Here is a 16,685-nt window from a genome sequence, read left to right as displayed (position 1 = left end):
CTCAGTTGACGAAAACACCCTTCCCCCAACAACCCCCGCACCACGTCTCCACCCGACACACAACCCAACAACAACAACAACAACGAGGGTAAACCATTTCCTTATAAAACCCTCAGCAAACCTCCCTCGTCCTCTTCAGGCACCTCTTAGAAAGCGTGACCTGAATCCCCTCGAAGCCATTGTTTAATTATAATACCAACAACAATGGCTATCTCCACTACCAACTCTCTCATTTCCAACAAATCCTTAATCCCAAACTCAACCAACCCCCTTATTCATTCCACTCCCACCAAACTCAACCAATCTTCTTTTCCCGGGTCCGGGCCCAGGCCCAGGCCCACACCTTCCATTGTAGCCGTCCACGCCGCCGAGCCCGCCAAGAACCCCGTCGTCTCCGACAAGCCACCGAAACCTCAACAGACAGCCACCCCAGCCCGTAATGCCGGTCAGGGAAAGTGGGCCCCAGAGAGCTGGAAATTGAAGAAGGCCCTCCAGCTGCCCGAATACCCGAACCAGGAGGACCTGGACTCGGTGCTCCAAACCCTCGACGCTTTCCCCCCAATCGTGTTCGCCGGTGAAGCCAGGACCTTGGAGGAGCGTCTGGGCGAGGCTGCCTTGGGAAATGCCTTCCTTCTTCAAGGTGGAGACTGCGCTGAGAGCTTCAAGGAGTTCAATGCCAATAACATCCGTGACACCTTCAGAATCATTCTTCAGATGAGCGTCGTTATGATGTTCGGTGGCCAAATGCCAGTTATCAAGGTACCCCCCCACACACAAAAAAGGACAAAAAATAAAATAAAATCATTTTTTTCTTTCTTTTGTGATGAAGATGAAAATGTGAATTTGGGTATTGTTTGTTTAGGTGGGAAGAATGGCGGGTCAATTTGCTAAGCCGAGATCGGATCCGTTCGAGGAGAAGAACGGCGTGAAGCTTCCAAGTTACAGAGGGGATAACGTTAACGGAGATGCGTTTGATGAAAAGTCAAGGATTCCTGATCCGCAGAGGATGATTAGAGCTTATTGTCAAGCTGCTGCTACTCTCAATCTTCTTAGAGCTTTTGCCACCGGAGGTTATGCTGCTATGCAGAGGGTCACTCAATGGAATTTGGACTTCACTCAGAAGAGCGAGCAGGGAGACAGGTATTTTTTTAATTTTTTTTTTAATTTTTTGCAATTACAGTCCTTTTATTTTGTAATTTGTATTTGGGGTGGATCAATCCATCGAATTGGCCGTTTTCACTGGTTAAAGGTTCCCTGATGTACTTTCGGGTTTCTGGTTATATGAAATCTAGATCAACCTTCTTTTAATTGTTAAGATTTTATAAAAAAAGGATAAAAACTAATTTGATTTAAATAAAAATAAAAAAGAAGCTCTTTTTGTTTCATAGGAGAAAAGGTAAAGAGATTATTGGTGTCTGATAAGTGGTGATACATGTTTACATTGGAAGGTTGTGGGAATTGGGTTGTTGTTCCTCATAAGTGATGATGCTGACTGCTACAGCACAACTTGTCATGGTCACTATTTTTGTGAAAATTTGTTAAATCAACGTGAGTCACATGATTTGTTCACAAAGTGATATCTGATGATGATGGATGATGGTTATGCATATGATTTCTCTCGCATATATCACTTAAGGGAGAATATTCCATTAGTATTCCCTATTTACTCAGTAACTCCTTCCCCGATATTTGTGAGATGTGATTGAAATCATACGTGTAACTTGTTTTATTTTCCATAAAGTTGTATCACACGAAAGGACCCGCTGTGCACTCAAAGTTACTCGATTGTATGCGTATTTGTGTTGTTGATGTGAGTTTGCACATATACAGCTAAATTTAATGGTGCATTAAAGAAGTGAGAGTTCAACTATTTCCTAATTTTGTAGTATTTAACTCAGATAAATAATATAGATTGGTGGAGTATATTTTCGGAAGTTACATATATCACAAGATGACCGTGCTGGATTTCTTTTACGGCCTTTGTCATTTCAACAACATAATGTTTACACTTTAGTGTATACTTTCTAGTCTGGGATGATAGAGTTAGAGTGTGTTGGATGTATGCTTTTGTTGTATAATATCTAAAAAGGAAGAAGTTTAGAACGTCGTAGTGAAAATGGTGTATAAATAACAATATTGTTCTTTCACTGCTTTTGTTCATGCTTTCCAGTCTGGGATGATAAAGTTAGAGGTGTGTAGATGTATGCTTTTGTTGTTTTATTATATAAAATGGAAGAAGTATAAAAACGTTGTAATGAAAACGGTGTACAAATAACAGTATTGTTCTTTCACTCCTTTCTAGATAATAGTTGCTACGAACAATGTGCCTGTATACTCTCTTTTTTTTTACCATGGTGTAGGTATGTTAATCTTCAAGTATATGTGTGGCTTGAGGTAAATTAAATCTCTTTTTGGCATGGTAGGTACCGGGAGCTTGCTCACCGAGTTGATGAGGCCCTTGGATTCATGGCTGCTGCTGGGCTCACAGTGGACCATCCTATAATGAAAACAACTGAATTCTGGACATCTCATGAATGCTTGTTATTGCCATACGAACAATCACTTACTAGGTTGGATTCAACTTCTGGTCTCTTCTATGACTGCTCAGCTCATATGCTTTGGGTTGGGGAAAGGACAAGGCAGCTGGATGGTGCCCATGTTGAGTTTTTAAGAGGAGTTGCTAATCCTTTAGGAATTAAGGTTTGGACATGATTCTTATTATCCGACTGCACTTTCATTTTATGAGTTCATAAAGAAGCTTGATCAAGCAAATTAATTCACTTAGCATAATCTCCATGATTCTCAAATCTCTTAGTTTTTTATTTTTCATTCCTCTGCATCTTAGTGGTTTTATTTGCTTTATTGGAGTTATATGATTTTTGATGCATTGACAGACAAGTGATAAGATGGATCCTAATGAGTTGGTTAAACTCATTGAGATCTTGAATCCCCAAAACAAGCCGGGGAGAATCACTGTGATCACAAGGATGGGAGCTGAAAATATGAGAGTGAAGCTTCCACATTTAATCAGGGCAGTGCGTAGAGCAGGACAAATTGTCACATGGGTCAGCGATCCCATGCACGGAAACACCATAAAGGCTCCATGTGGTCTTAAAACTCGCCCCTTCGATGCCATCAGGGTATAATTACTGTGATTCTTTCTCTTTTTAATTGGTTATGAGTGGCTGTAGTGTTGGATAGCTTTAAATATGTATATGTTTGGATTAAAGTCAAATTTTAGTTGTTGTCGTCTTCCTTAACAAAAAATGAAATCGCTTCACTGTGCTAGTCATAATATTTGGAGAAAAAAATTCTTAAAACTTATAGAGTAGAGCTCTTTTTGATCCCTAACAAAAAATATGGTTCTCATTTTTGTCTTTTATAAAAAAAAACTCATATTAGTCCTTCTTTGGGACTAAATTGGATCTTCATTGAATTTTTTAGGAGATCACATTTTCAAAGATTTTTGAGAAGATCACATTTTCAAAGAACTGGAATCGTAAAGGATCAAAAGTTGATTTTTTTTGCAAGCGATAAAAGCGGGGATCGTGGTTTTTTTAGGGACCCAAAAACAAACTTTACTCGAACTTATATTTGAATTTTGAAAGAAAGAGAAAACATTGAAAAAGAAGGTTGGGAAATAAGTACAGACCTGTTTACTTTGACGAAGTATACGTATTTTTAATTGCTTCTGTACTGGTCTTTAATGATGGCTACCGAATTCAAAGGCTATATAATATTTAGAAGCTGGAGTGGTTGGTAATCAAAGGGGTCTACTTGTAGTAGGTGAAATAGTGAAGTATTCAAGCCATTCTTTGGTTCTTTGGTCAGTAAGAAATGCCATTGTGGGATTGGGTTGCATTTCCTTATCAGTAGGTGGGATTGGACGTTTGGGACCCACATGGTTTGTAAATGTATATTCTTACCAACTTATGGAAAGAAACATCATTGTTCTGAAATTTGATTATGATTATTGATGCCACTAACTTTTTCCACTGAATTAATTGGACAGGCTGAAGTGAGAGCATTCTTCGATGTGCACGAACAAGAAGGAAGCAACCCAGGAGGAGTTCATCTAGAGATGACGGGTCAGAATGTGACTGAGTGCATTGGTGGGTCAAGGACGGTCACATTTGATGACCTGAGCTCACGTTACCACACACACTGTGACCCTAGGCTCAATGCTTCACAATCTCTTGAGCTTGCCTTTATCATCTCTGAACGTCTAAGAAAGAGTAGGATCAGTTCGCAGCAGCCTCTTGCCTCTTTAGGTCTGTAAAAGGGGCTTTCGGAATCAACAAAATATCTTCTTTCTTTTTCCTATATATTTATCTATGGCTGTCACTTTTATGTTACACGTGGATGTGGATGTGGACTTGGACTGGTTAGATAGTTAGCTTATGTTGTTGTGTACTGTATTTGTATGTGTATACTGCCTGGTAATACGTTTGAACTTGGAAGGACCAGAGAACTTATTAATAAAAGAAACGAAAAAGTTTCGATTGCGTTTGTAATTCAAGTCTCTATGGTGACAAAGCACTTGCTTGCTCTTGTACTTTTACTGGGGTGGGTTGTTCAAGTTGCCACTCACTCATTTTCTGATATTTCTCTTTATGTGAACATTGCTTCGGGGATGAGTTGAAGGCTTGAAATAATAGGTGCATGAAAGATTGGACGGTGACTATTTCGATCATGAGTGAAGGGGCTAGATAGTCCTGCCGTTTTCAAATTGCTCTCGCTGTAAATATCATATATTATGGCTAGTTCCTTTATTGGTTCTATGGGCAGTAGCCCACATTTGATGAAAGTGACCTTAGTATTCCCATTCAGGCTCGTTTGGGAATTATTCACGATCTAGCATAACAAGTTTTTTTTGGATATAGGGCATGTTTGATTACTTTTTTTTGGGCATGTTTGATTAGTGTTTTAGAAAACTGTTTTTTAGTTTTAAGAACGAAAAAACAAAAATAATATTCGGTTTTTAGAATAAAAATTAGAGAACACCTCTTTCTGACTTATCTTTGTTCTGGTTTTCAACTTTATCATCTCAAAAGAATGAAAATGACAACATATTATTTTCATTAATGACAATTTTCCTATTATAAAATCATTCTCAGTGATTTTCCATACCTTCCCTTACTACCCCTATTTCTTCTCTGTTGATTGCTACCAAACCTCGACGTTTCCTAGGCGGGGATGAGATACTATTGTTCCATCTTCTTTCAACAGAGGATGAGATATATCTTTAATAATTGTCGTGATGCAATGATTTTATTTTAAAGGGTTTGTTTATCCAAATTTGATTGCAGCGTGAACGTTTAATCCAAAATGGTTAAAAATAAAGTCAGCTTTGTAAATGAGAAATAAAACATATATTATCGTCCTCACATTATATATTGAGTTTTCCAAACGAAGATAAATGATATAACTGACAGAATTTAAGAAGGTCATTTCTTTGGCAAGGTCATAAGTGGTATACAATTTCTAAATTTTTTTATTAAATATTTTATTTATTTTCATTTTATGGTTACAGTGTCAAAATGCTAAATTCTAAACATATGAACAAAAGCATATATATACAATTGAGTTCCAAGAAAGAGTCTGCCGCATGCTTATATTTGTTGTGGTTTTACCAAGACGACAAGCTAGAAATAGTTGATTTAGTTGACTATGTAGTTATTGAAAAGGATACTAGTTTGGAATGAGCATATATATATATAAGCAGCATTCTATTAAATTAAATGCTTGATTGTAGACAATACATAGTTCATGGTTGTGCACAATTCGATTTCTGCGTCTAGATAATAATATTCAAATATTATAAATCTGAATTTGATTGATAATACTCTTTGCAATTTTGTTATTTAAAGTATATGTGACTATTTTTTTTAGAATGGAAGATATGTATCATACAAAAATAGAGACTAAGAATGAAATTTGTAACATAGTGAGAACAAACTTGAATGATGAAAACTTATTAAAGTTATATGTTGAAGGTGTAGCAGATATTATAATATATTATGATCATATTGCAAATTGGATGTGGGCATGTAAAATTGTAACAACTTTGTAGTTTAGTTTATCCAATTTGACTTGTTAAATTGTAGACTTTAGTCTTGGATAAGCTATTTACAGATAACTGGATGTTTGTACGTATGATGATTAATAGCACATTAAACTCTTAACTTTTGTTTGTACTTGTGTAATTGTGTTGTTTTAAGAATGATGAACTTTTTGGTCTAATCACATGATGGTATGATTAGCTACAACTCTGATTTAATCATATCAGCTTTGATGTGCTAAAGATTATAGTAACTTAGCAGAAAACAACTTATATAGTAACCTTACAGAAGCCAGTAGCTTAAAAGGATGAAATCAGCATTGTCATCGCGCCTCCTTCCTCTTAAAATAATGAAATCATCATTTCCTTTCGGCATCAAAGTCATCAATTCAAAGACAACAACATTGTATTAATTCTCCGTCAACAGGAATCATGATCAAAGTTCGAAAAAGCCAAAGCTTTACATTCCTTAAGAGTGTTTTGATTACATATTTAGGCATAAAGAATAAGACATGTCTCATCCTCCAGCACTGTTTAATTTTCTTGAATGCTTGTTGATTTGTGCACACAATGTAGACTTTGATCTACATGCATATGAAATCATTTTGGATGCGTTCATATGGAGAATTAACTGATCTTTGTACTGGCAATGTTTAGAACTTTTATTTTGGCTAATTATCAAGAATATAAGCATAGTGTTCGAGTTAAACAAGCCTATTGTGCCTGCACAATAAATATGTTTTGCTTTGTTGCTGTGATCCACGGATAGACTAGGCAATTATAGAAGTAACACAGTTGGAATTCTTCATTTTGTTTCGTAATTGTAAGTGCCATTGTATTTTGGATGGCGACAATGTCTTGGGAGCAATTTTTAGTCCAAGGGAAGAACTGAAATCAGCAAAGTTATGAGGGAGGCATCACGGTAGAGGGAAAAGCCTCCAAGGATAGCCATGCTGCTCAATTTCCACAATATAGAATCCAGTAACATTAGTATACTTCTCCTATTTCCCATATCTCAGTTCCTGAATTTGATCATATCCACATGTGACAACGCATGATGGGGAGATGGTAAAAAGAACAGAAGGAAAAACCCTTGAAATGTCAAAACTAATAACAAGCCATACAATACAAGTGGAGCGACTGATCTTAATTTAAAAAACAACCAGCAAGGAATTTCAGCCCCCACTGAGCATATCTATTCACATTTTCATAGCAAACAATAGCTCAGCTTGTTCATGCATACACTTAAAGAGGAGGGCACACAAAATCACCGCTTGTGTCTATATCTTCAATATCTGCATCAGCATCCAAGTCATCCAGGTCCATGCTGCCCCCACTAAGAAGGCCACCAACCTTGGGGACGCTAAGAGGTTTTCTTGCCTCTTGTATAATGGACAGGACTTCCTCAACACTTTGTAATGGATTATTTACATCATTGATTTGCCAGCTTCCACCTTCTATAAATTCTATGGGTAAGTTCCTCAAAAACCATGGATGGTTTTTAATTTCTGGTATCGTTATTCTCTGCAAAATGCAATGAATGACTTAATGAAATTGTAAAGGAAGCAAGATGCATTGCAACACAAGATTTTCAGCAAGATGCCTAAGATAGAGAAAAGGATAAGCATCACTTGAATTTGTGCCCAGAACCCACAAACCACATATTCTTGAATCCAAAATAGAGAAAAACAGCATTTAAACATGCCCTAGTATGAGAAAAGCATAACTTAAAAATTTGCATGAAAATAAATATGAAGAGCAGTTATATAAGCAGTATGCTGCAGCACAACAGCAATTAAACCTTGTAGCTTGTAGAAATTTAAAAATGAAGAAAACAACAATTAGATTTTAGACATGAAACCAACTACCTTCTCAGGACTGGCCACAAATATTTGTGATAGAAGATGTCTACATTCCATGGAAACTCGTACATAATCAGGGACTGAGTACTGGACACTAAGTATCCTCTGTAATAAGCAAACACCATATCAGAGAACGTATAACTAAACAACTTACTCCTATTTGTAGACTTCATTTTGCTTAATATAGATATTCAACAAGTTTGCAGTTATCACTCACGCCAATGGTTTTTCTGAAGTTCTTGGGATCCTCTGGGTCGTCAAAAGGATAAGCCCCAACTAACATCACATATAAGGTGACTCCACAAGACCAAACATCTGCAATCTACAGCTTACAATGACAATATATAATTAGCAAAGAAAACAATGAACAGGATACACAAAGGACCACCTTTCTTTAGATAGTTAAAAAAAATAAAGCCAAGACCAAGACCAAGGATAAGCAATAAGGAAGAATAAAATTTTACCTTTCCATCATATTCTTTCCTCATCAGGACCTCAGGTGCAATGTAAGCTGGAGTTCCTACCGTAGACTTAGGTTGTGAATGCAATACAGATGACTAAAAGACAAGGTAAAAACAAATTAACATCACTTGCCAAAGGTGGCATAAACTAGAGCTGTAGTCCTTGTTAACGTTGCTACCTTTGAGTAACCAAAGTCACAAATTTTGACTCGTGGTGCAGTGCTTCCATCTAAGAGTGTGTTTTCAAGCTTCAGATCTCTGTGACAGATTTGCTGCACAAGCATTCCTTTAAATAAAAATATCTTTTCATTGTAAGGTACATGATTCATGATGAAGGAATAGTTTATTTTCGTACCATTGAATGACAGTAACTGACTCCTGATATCAATTGCTGAAAGAAAAATCTTGCCTGATGAAAAGTAACAGGATTTAGGACCAAAGATTCTGAATGAAATAATGTATATATACAAGCTTAAGAGAAAAAATTAACCATAGATGGACTTTGTTCAACCTTTTGGATGACTTCATCAAATGGACACCTTTACAGCAAGATAAAATCTAAATAACATCTTAATGAACTACATAAATTATTCAAATTATACCTCCCCTTTCTACATTACCTCATCCTCACCGAATCTACCAGCATTGCATATCCTGTCAAAGAGTTCTCCTCCAGCAGCATACTCCATTACTATGGCTAGGTGTGTTGGTGTCAGCAGGACCTGCAAGTAGAGTCATCACATAAAGGATTTTTTCACGTTAAGAGAGAGAAAAATATAAAAATATTATAATAAAACTTATTATTATTTGTATAAAATTGATTTAACTTTCGTTTATCTCTTTCTCTTACGTAAGATGAGAGCTGCTAAATTTAATTTTAAAATTTAAATTATTAGAGAAACTATCTTAATAATTTTATATTATATTTTTTAGGGAAAAGTTCACGAATGCCCACGTGGTTTACTTCAGAATCACTTATGCCCCTGTGGTTTTTTTCTTATCACATATGTCCCTGTGGTTTGTAAAAAGGTATGTTTTTTATCACATATACCTCGTGGTTTCTTATTTTTTATAAAGCACAGGGACATATGTGATAGAAAAAAAATCACAGGGGCATAAATGTTTCTGAAACAAACCACGTGGGCATTGGTGAACTTTTCCCTATTTTTTAATACAACGTACTTATATATTACAAAAAAAAAAAAACTGGCAAAGAAAAAATATTTCCCAATCGATAGACATTGAATTAAACCAAGAAATCAGTTAACATAATCGAAAAACAGCAAAAATAGTAGGAGTCCTGAAGACCAAAAAACGAATCTCATATTTTGTTGAATTTTAATATTCAGCTAGAAAAAAAAAAAGATGACACGTCCAATTTCGGGGTAAAATTGGACACCTTTAGTGATTATGATTAGGAACATGAGTTTACTAACCTCTTTGAATCTAACAATATTGGGATGCTTCAATGATCTATGGTTCATGATTTCCCTCTGGACATGCTCATCAATCTGCAGAACATATCTCCAAAGTGAAACAGAAACAAAATCACACACACACACACAGAGCACCGAACACAGATAAAGTATTATCGACAAAGAGAGAGAAAAAAAAAATTAAACTGAAAATGAAATTGAAAGGGTAAAGAAGATGAAGCAGACCTTCTGGCCTCTCTCAATAAACTTGACAGCAAAAAATTCTTTGGTGCACTTGTCCCTAACCAGCTTGGCCACAGCAAACTTCCCAGACCCAATATCTTTGATAATATCGTAGCGCTCCATGTTTATTATTGCCCAATTCGCAAGCCTTTTGATCAGTGCAATTCTACACAACCCAATATTCTGTTTTTGACATATAGGGAATGAAAAGCGTAGCTCATTAAACAAACGTGTATTATTCCATAGAGACAAAAAAAAAGAGTAGGTTTCGGGGTTTTGAAAATGTCACCAAAGTCTTAAACTTTACAAAGACGCAAGCCAGTGTTTGACACGAGTGTGAATGCTGCTGGTGATAAACAGAGTGTGGCAAATAGGAAAAAAAAAAAAAAAAAAAACATAAAGTAAAACAGAACAACTTTTGACGCGTGTTGAATTCACTGACATGACTCATGAGGTCAATAAAATACACTCAGGTAACAATTAACATGGCGCCAGTGAGAGCCATACATTCTGTTATTTTTAATAAAATATGTGTCTTTTGTAATATAAGAAAGATATTATAGAAGTAAAGAATTTGATTACTAATTGTGCTTTTTAAGAAAATAAAATTATAAACATTAATATATTAAAATTGCATGTTTAATACTTTTTTTTATTAAATATTTTTTAACCAATACCTTTGAAATATTCATTATGGAAAAGTGAGAGCAATGTTTTAATAACCTTAATGGGGTAAGAAAAGATAGATTCCACTAGTGCTGACTGACTGAAGCAGGTTTTGACGTTAAAGATTTTTTTTCTTGTTCTAAGTGAATTTATTGGGTTTTTGAACAAAAAATTACAAATTTTAAAAAAATTCACTTGTTTAGTTCGTTGACCAAACGTTTTATCGGACTAATGCAGGAAGATATATTTTAGGTGGTTACGCATTTAGTCACTCACCTGACATATGCGCATTTCTGACAAATCTGAACACGTATGTACTAGGTATGTGTCTAAACACGTCTGTACCAGGTGCACGTTTCTGACTGTGACGCAACTATGCCACGGAATGCGTGCCTGAATATGACGCATCTTAATATTGTGCTCATCAGACTTGTCAGAAACACGCATCTAGTACAGACGTGTTCAGATTTGTCAGAAACGCGCATGTGTCAGATGCATGACTAAACGCGTAACCACATGAAACGCGTCTTCCTGCATTAGTCCGAAAAAACATTTGGTCAACGAACTAAACATGTGAATTTTTTAAAAGTTTGCATTTCTTAGATCAAAACCCCTTTATTTATAAAGCAAATAAATAATTATTTTAATTTTAATTCATTTTCAAATAAATCTTAATTTTAATTTATTGAAATTTAATGTTATTTGTATTCTTATTTACCTTTGTTTACATATCCTAAAACTTTATACATATTAGATTGGATTTTTAGGTGAACAAGTACTTTTAAATTAATTTTCCAATTAGATAAAAAAGAATATATTCATTTTTATTTAGTTTTAAATATTTTCAAATTTTTAATTTTCAAATTTTAATAATAAATATATTTTCAACTATTCACTTAAAATAAATTTGTATAAAATATCATCTTCTCGCCAAACTTTTATACTTCCCTCGTTTTTGTGTAACTAAGTTTTTTTTAAAACAAAAATTCTACTAATTCATCAATTACTGGACTCATCTAGTTAGAACAATCTCATTTCAGTTTATCCACGTATTTGGTGATAGATAACTAATTTTTAACAATACCAATACTGTGAATATTCCCTATAATTGATATATTTTGACTATTTTAAAAATCTTTAAATGTTTTATTTTTATCTTAATTAAATGGAAAGATAAAATTATTATGGAGAGTTAATTAGAAACAAGCTACTTATATATATTTTTTATTTATATTTGATCTTGTAATTTATTTCTTATGTAGCAATTTATATTTATTTGTGTGATTAAAAATTTATATGTCATGTTCTTTTTATAATTTACAATCATATCAGGGATGCCTCTTGTATATAATTATTTTTATCAATTAATACCTTTATTATATTATTCCACATTATATATTAAATTTCATCATCGGATGATGGTATTATATACACAGTCAGTGAACTCAAATTAAATAATTATTCGTGTTTTGGTTTGGTTTGGTTTGTTTTACGATGTTAATATCATAAGATTTATTACTGTAATAATTAATATCAATTAATTATTTGTAGCTCGATTATTATAGTTTAGTCTTTATAACATTAAAATGTTAGAGATTTGTTTCTTGTCACCTCACTTTCACAAATGTTTGCGTTTTCGATCTCTTTGTCCAAGAGAAGTTAAATATTGGGGACAAAAAACTAGTAATTGCTAGTGTGGGGATAGGATGTCGTGTCAATTGGGCCGCCACGAAACCATTGTGAGTGACAACTCCAAGTACCATTTACGATAAGATTCCTGCAACTTTTAATTTTCTCTTTCCAATTACATGTATTGTAAAAATTTTGTATTTATATTTCGGGGGAGAATTATATTTATATATATTTTTTTATAAATTTTTATAAATTATATTAAGTATTTTAAAAAATTTATAAACAAAAAATTTGTAAATATAACTTTCTTCGTATATTTTACTTTTGTATTAAGGAGAAGGATACATTTATTACTATAAAAATTTATCATCCTTACAACTAACCTAATTATCGTTGATATTTGTGAATCTAATAATTATAATTTATTGAAAATTATTGTATCGCACTTATTAATTAATTATTAATTTTCAATAAATCCAATAAATTATAACCGTTAGATTGACGAAAATAAACAGTGATTACGTTAGTTAAAAAGGTGATAAATATTTTTTGTGATAAATATATCCTGCCCCTTGTATCAAATGGATTAGTTCCAATTAATCTTTACGAAAAGAGAGAAATATAAATTTTTAACTTGATAGGTCATTTAAAATTTTAACTAGAGAGAATTCATTCCCTTACAAAATGGTGAATCGGGAAAGGAGAAATGAACTTTTTCTATTCATATTGTTTAGGGGTGTTAACGGGTCGAGGCAAGTCGAATTTTGGTATTAAAAAAATTAAACCTATGTTTAAATATGTCAGTCTGGCTTAACCTGTTACCTGTTATGAATATAATTATCGAAATGTGGCATAACTTATTTACAAAAAATTAAAGTCTGATTTAGCCTGTTAAAAAAAAGGCAACAAAATTTATCCAAACAGAATATACAATCAACAACACTAATAATTTCACAAAGATTCATAAATTCAATGTATATCCAAACAACGTAATATACAATAAAATCATTCAAAAAGTCTGTTTAACCAATAAAATGGGGTGAAATAAGTTGATGAGAGAGAGGGCTATTATGAGCAGTATAAAAAATATAAAATAAAATAAAAAGTTAGTATACTAGGCCAGCCAGAGAAGCTCTAAGGCCGAACTTTTGAATTGAAGCCTGAGACTTTTTTATTAAACGAGCTTTTATACAAGTCCAAGTCTGGTTCCAACAACCAATTTTAGACATGTAAGCCCAAGTCTTCACAGCCAGGTCAAAGGCCACTGAAAGACCCCTCGTTCGTTTACCACCCCTAATATTGTTATTGAGTTATTACATAAATAATTAAAGAAAAATTAATAACAAGTATCAAAGTTAAATAATAATTCTTCCAAAATTTTAGTTGTTGTGTGATGTGAGATGGGTGTTTTATATATCGAGATGATTGTTAATCATTTTAAAGAATATAATTTTGTGTCATTTTAAGTTAAACGACCTTATTTTTATAAGTATATATATTTAATTTTTTTTAATATTTTCTCTCATTTATAATACTCTCTCTTTCTCTTTACTCCTAATTTTGTATATGAGAGAGAATTTAAAAGACTAAACAAATATATACTAAAATACGGTAATTTTACTTAAAATAACATAAAATTATATTCTTTAAAATAGCAAACTTTTTTCCCCTATATTCTATAAGAAAAAGTTAAGAAAAACAATGTGGTTTGCTCTATAAATTTTATATTATCATATTTTTTATCACTTATTTTCTTTGTGAGGGGCTTTTTAAACTTTTCCGTTATAAAAATTAGAAAATGAAAAAACTTGTCATAAGGAATCATATAGACTAAACAAGTCGTTTGGGTGTATAATTACAATTGCAAATAGAGAGTTATATGCAACACGAAGTCTAATGAAAAACCTTGATGATTCAACAAATACTTTAAGTACTGAAATATAATCTAATGAGGTTTTGGACTTAGCTTTGTGAATTGATTCCATGACATTGCTGCTTCTTTTTTTGACTTTTGTACTTAACTTGTTGGATTGACAATATTTGACATTTTGTTTGAGTTGATACAAACACTCTTTTACCATGACTTGTTACTTTAAACATCTTTTGAATATTGTCCATCATTTGTTACCTTTAATCTTGATTTTGCTTTTCTCTTTTTTCCTTATTGCTCTAGATTCCTTGCTAGCTTTCTTCAAAAATAATCTATGTTCTTGCCACTTTGATATGTCATTATTTTTCTTGTGTGACTCTATTATTATTGAGTCTTGAGTTCCAAAGAAAAAATAAGAGGACGAGGAAAGTAAAATTGTGACAAAGGCTAACTTAATGGTAAAATTGTGTGACTCTATGTTCTTGCCACTTTGATATGTCATTTTCAACTATTCCTCACACACCTTTATAGTATAAGGCCATGAAGAAAAGAAAGAGACAAAGGCTAACTTAATGGTAACTAAGTAAGATAAAATAATACACAAACACTACAGCAAAAACTAATTCCAAGGGCAGTTTCTTGGAGTCGGTTACACGGAAAGCCGTTGATTTTAAATTTTGTCTCCTAAAAACAATCACGCAATTAGAAATAACAGTGTGTCAAAATTAGAAAAACAAATTGCTTTCACTAGTCAGAAAAATCCCAAAGCTTTAGCTTCGTCTGCTTTAGCCGAAATGAACCTTTATAAACTTCAGCTTTAAGTTCGTCCTTCGTTTGTTCATCTTCCGAGACCACCAAATCTTGTACACAACAATCTTTGTGTTATCATAGCTTCGATCTTCAAAGCTTTCGTTGTGTTAGTGCTTCATTGTTTTTCTTCATCTCCTAATTTGAGGGTAGACAAATCCAAGGGCATCAAGCTTTTTCTCCACAATAACTTCAATTCCGAGAAATGTGAAGCCATAATCGCTCAGCTGACTCGTTTATCTGTTAGATGTATGCATCTCCTTACATTCTCCATCCTTTTCAAATCTATGAATGAGTTAATCCTTGCACTGCAATATAAGGATTAGTGCATGTAACATGTTTGATTAAATGTCTCTGTTTGAGTTTGACATAAATCTGTTTTAGAACTAAATTGTTGATTGCTATGTTACTTTTTATAATCTTTCATTGTTTGTTTATTTTTGTGACAGATCTTTCGTTGTTTACTGATTTGACTATGTTATTTTTCTCTTGCTTCTACGCCATTAATTTACGATAATGGTTGGAGACATGCATTACATAAACTTCTTGGTTAGATAAGAGGTGAGAGCACGTTAGATGGAGAAGTAAAAAATAGTGTTAATGAAAAATCTTCTAACATCAACATCACATCCAAATAAGTTTTTGAGTCCCTCGTCTATTGAGCTACAACCTGATCCCCATATTAACTTCTGTTTCATTATTTGATAGCAAATTAAGCACCGAAATTGGAAATGTCTGACATATTTACTGGCTCAATGATTCATAAAACCTATTTTATTTATTTTCAAGCTCAAAGTATAGAATTCTTACACGAGTAAGAAGAACACAAAAGTGTATCTATTGTCAGCTTACTCAGTTCATACAAACAAATACCAAACAATGTCCTTACTTTGGACCAAAGACTAAGTTCAATAATACCTAACTCAAAGTATAGGAATCCATGAATAAAAAAAAGGAAAAAAAAATATAGAAAAAATGATAGTCGAAAATTTATATTTCACTGGAATTGGCTGTCCTATAGATTATAGAATGATCAGAAATGGTTTGTTGAACTCGTTATTATGGATTTTTCAAAGATGCAAAAGTTGCTTATTAGGATATAATCTTTTATGCTTAGGAATTTACAATGGGGGTATGGAAAATGGTGATGGCTGGGATGGTGGACGTGGCTATGGTGGCAGAGAGCGAGGCCGTGCAAGGGGTCATGCTTTCCGGGGAAGAGGACGAGGCTATGGTGCCCAGCCGGTTGGGTACTATGACTATGGTGAATATAATGCGCCACCTGCCCCACGTGGTAAGCATTCAAGTTCATGAAATTTAGATTTAGATAATAAAGATGAGTTGTTATGCCTAAAATACAATTGTATTATCAGATGAAATATTGATTGATACCGTGTGTGTGCTAGCACAGTGAATGGATTTGTGGTTTTAAGTCTAGTTCTTATATTTTGCTGTGCCATTTGCATTACATTGTGCTTCCTATTAAATCAGGCTATGGAAGATACAGAAGAAAATTACTTCATTCAATTCATCTACCGTTTTCCTTGTTGTCTTTTTAATTTTCCTCCATGCCTAGTGTTCCACCTTGTGTTTGTTTTCAATCTTTTGTGTTATTGAAATTACATGTTTGGTTTTAGATATTGGTAGGCTTTCCTATTAGCTAATACA

General features: G+C 33.6%; 2 protein-coding genes across 2 annotated transcripts; one reads left to right on the top strand and one right to left on the bottom strand.

Moving 5' to 3' along the window:
- Positions 1 to 110: 110 nt before the first annotated feature.
- On the top strand, positions 111 to 4,467 carry LOC133307699 (phospho-2-dehydro-3-deoxyheptonate aldolase 1, chloroplastic-like). The gene is made up of 5 exons (XM_061508247.1): positions 111 to 759; positions 863 to 1,140; positions 2,424 to 2,700; positions 2,895 to 3,140; positions 4,013 to 4,467. The coding sequence occupies exons 1-5, from the start codon at positions 205 to 207 to the stop codon at positions 4,277 to 4,279; spliced, it is 1,623 nt and encodes a 540-aa protein (XP_061364231.1). The 5' UTR covers positions 111 to 204; the 3' UTR covers positions 4,280 to 4,467.
- A 2,429-nt stretch (positions 4,468 to 6,896) lies between these two features.
- On the bottom strand, positions 6,897 to 10,320 carry LOC133307704 (serine/threonine-protein kinase SAPK2). Its single transcript, XM_061508254.1, has 9 exons — positions 10,046 to 10,320; positions 9,821 to 9,895; positions 9,005 to 9,106; positions 8,740 to 8,793; positions 8,564 to 8,656; positions 8,388 to 8,480; positions 8,141 to 8,245; positions 7,930 to 8,028; positions 6,897 to 7,585 (listed from the first exon to the last, which is right to left on the bottom strand). The coding sequence occupies exons 1-9, from the start codon at positions 10,163 to 10,165 to the stop codon at positions 7,307 to 7,309; spliced, it is 1,020 nt and encodes a 339-aa protein (XP_061364238.1). The 5' UTR covers positions 10,166 to 10,320; the 3' UTR covers positions 6,897 to 7,306.
- Positions 10,321 to 16,685: the final 6,365 nt, after the last annotated feature.

The sequence above is a fragment of the Gastrolobium bilobum genome, unplaced genomic scaffold (assembly GCF_033153095.1).
Source record: "Gastrolobium bilobum isolate Gb01-03AN ecotype WA unplaced genomic scaffold, APGP_CSIRO_Gbil_v1 utg11339, whole genome shotgun sequence".
Taxonomy (NCBI): Eukaryota; Viridiplantae; Streptophyta; class Magnoliopsida; order Fabales; family Fabaceae; genus Gastrolobium; species Gastrolobium bilobum.
This window is presented reverse-complemented; position numbering and strand designations above follow the sequence as displayed.

What these genes read in the sequence shown, in the direction of transcription:
- LOC133307699 (XM_061508247.1), top strand. Translation starts at nt 205, where the DNA reads ATGGCTATCTCCACTACCAACTCTCTCATTTCCAACAAATCCTTAATC. An exon ending in AAGAGCGAGCAGGGAGACAG is followed by an intron (nt 1,141 to 2,423) that starts GTATTTTTTTAA and finishes TTGGCATGGTAG; the next exon opens with GTACCGGGAGCTTGCTCACC. An exon ending in CTAATCCTTTAGGAATTAAG is followed by an intron (nt 2,701 to 2,894) that starts GTTTGGACATGA and finishes ATGCATTGACAG; the next exon opens with ACAAGTGATAAGATGGATCC.
- LOC133307704 (XM_061508254.1), bottom strand. Translation starts at nt 10,165, where the DNA reads ATGGAGCGCTACGATATTATCAAAGATATTGGGTCTGGGAAGTTTGCT. An exon ending in TCAGTTACTGTCATTCAATG is followed by an intron (nt 8,657 to 8,739) that starts GTACGAAAATAA and finishes ATGCTTGTGCAG; the next exon opens with CAAATCTGTCACAGAGATCT. An exon ending in GTGACTTTGGTTACTCAAAG is followed by an intron (nt 8,481 to 8,563) that starts GTAGCAACGTTA and finishes CTTGTCTTTTAG; the next exon opens with TCATCTGTATTGCATTCACA.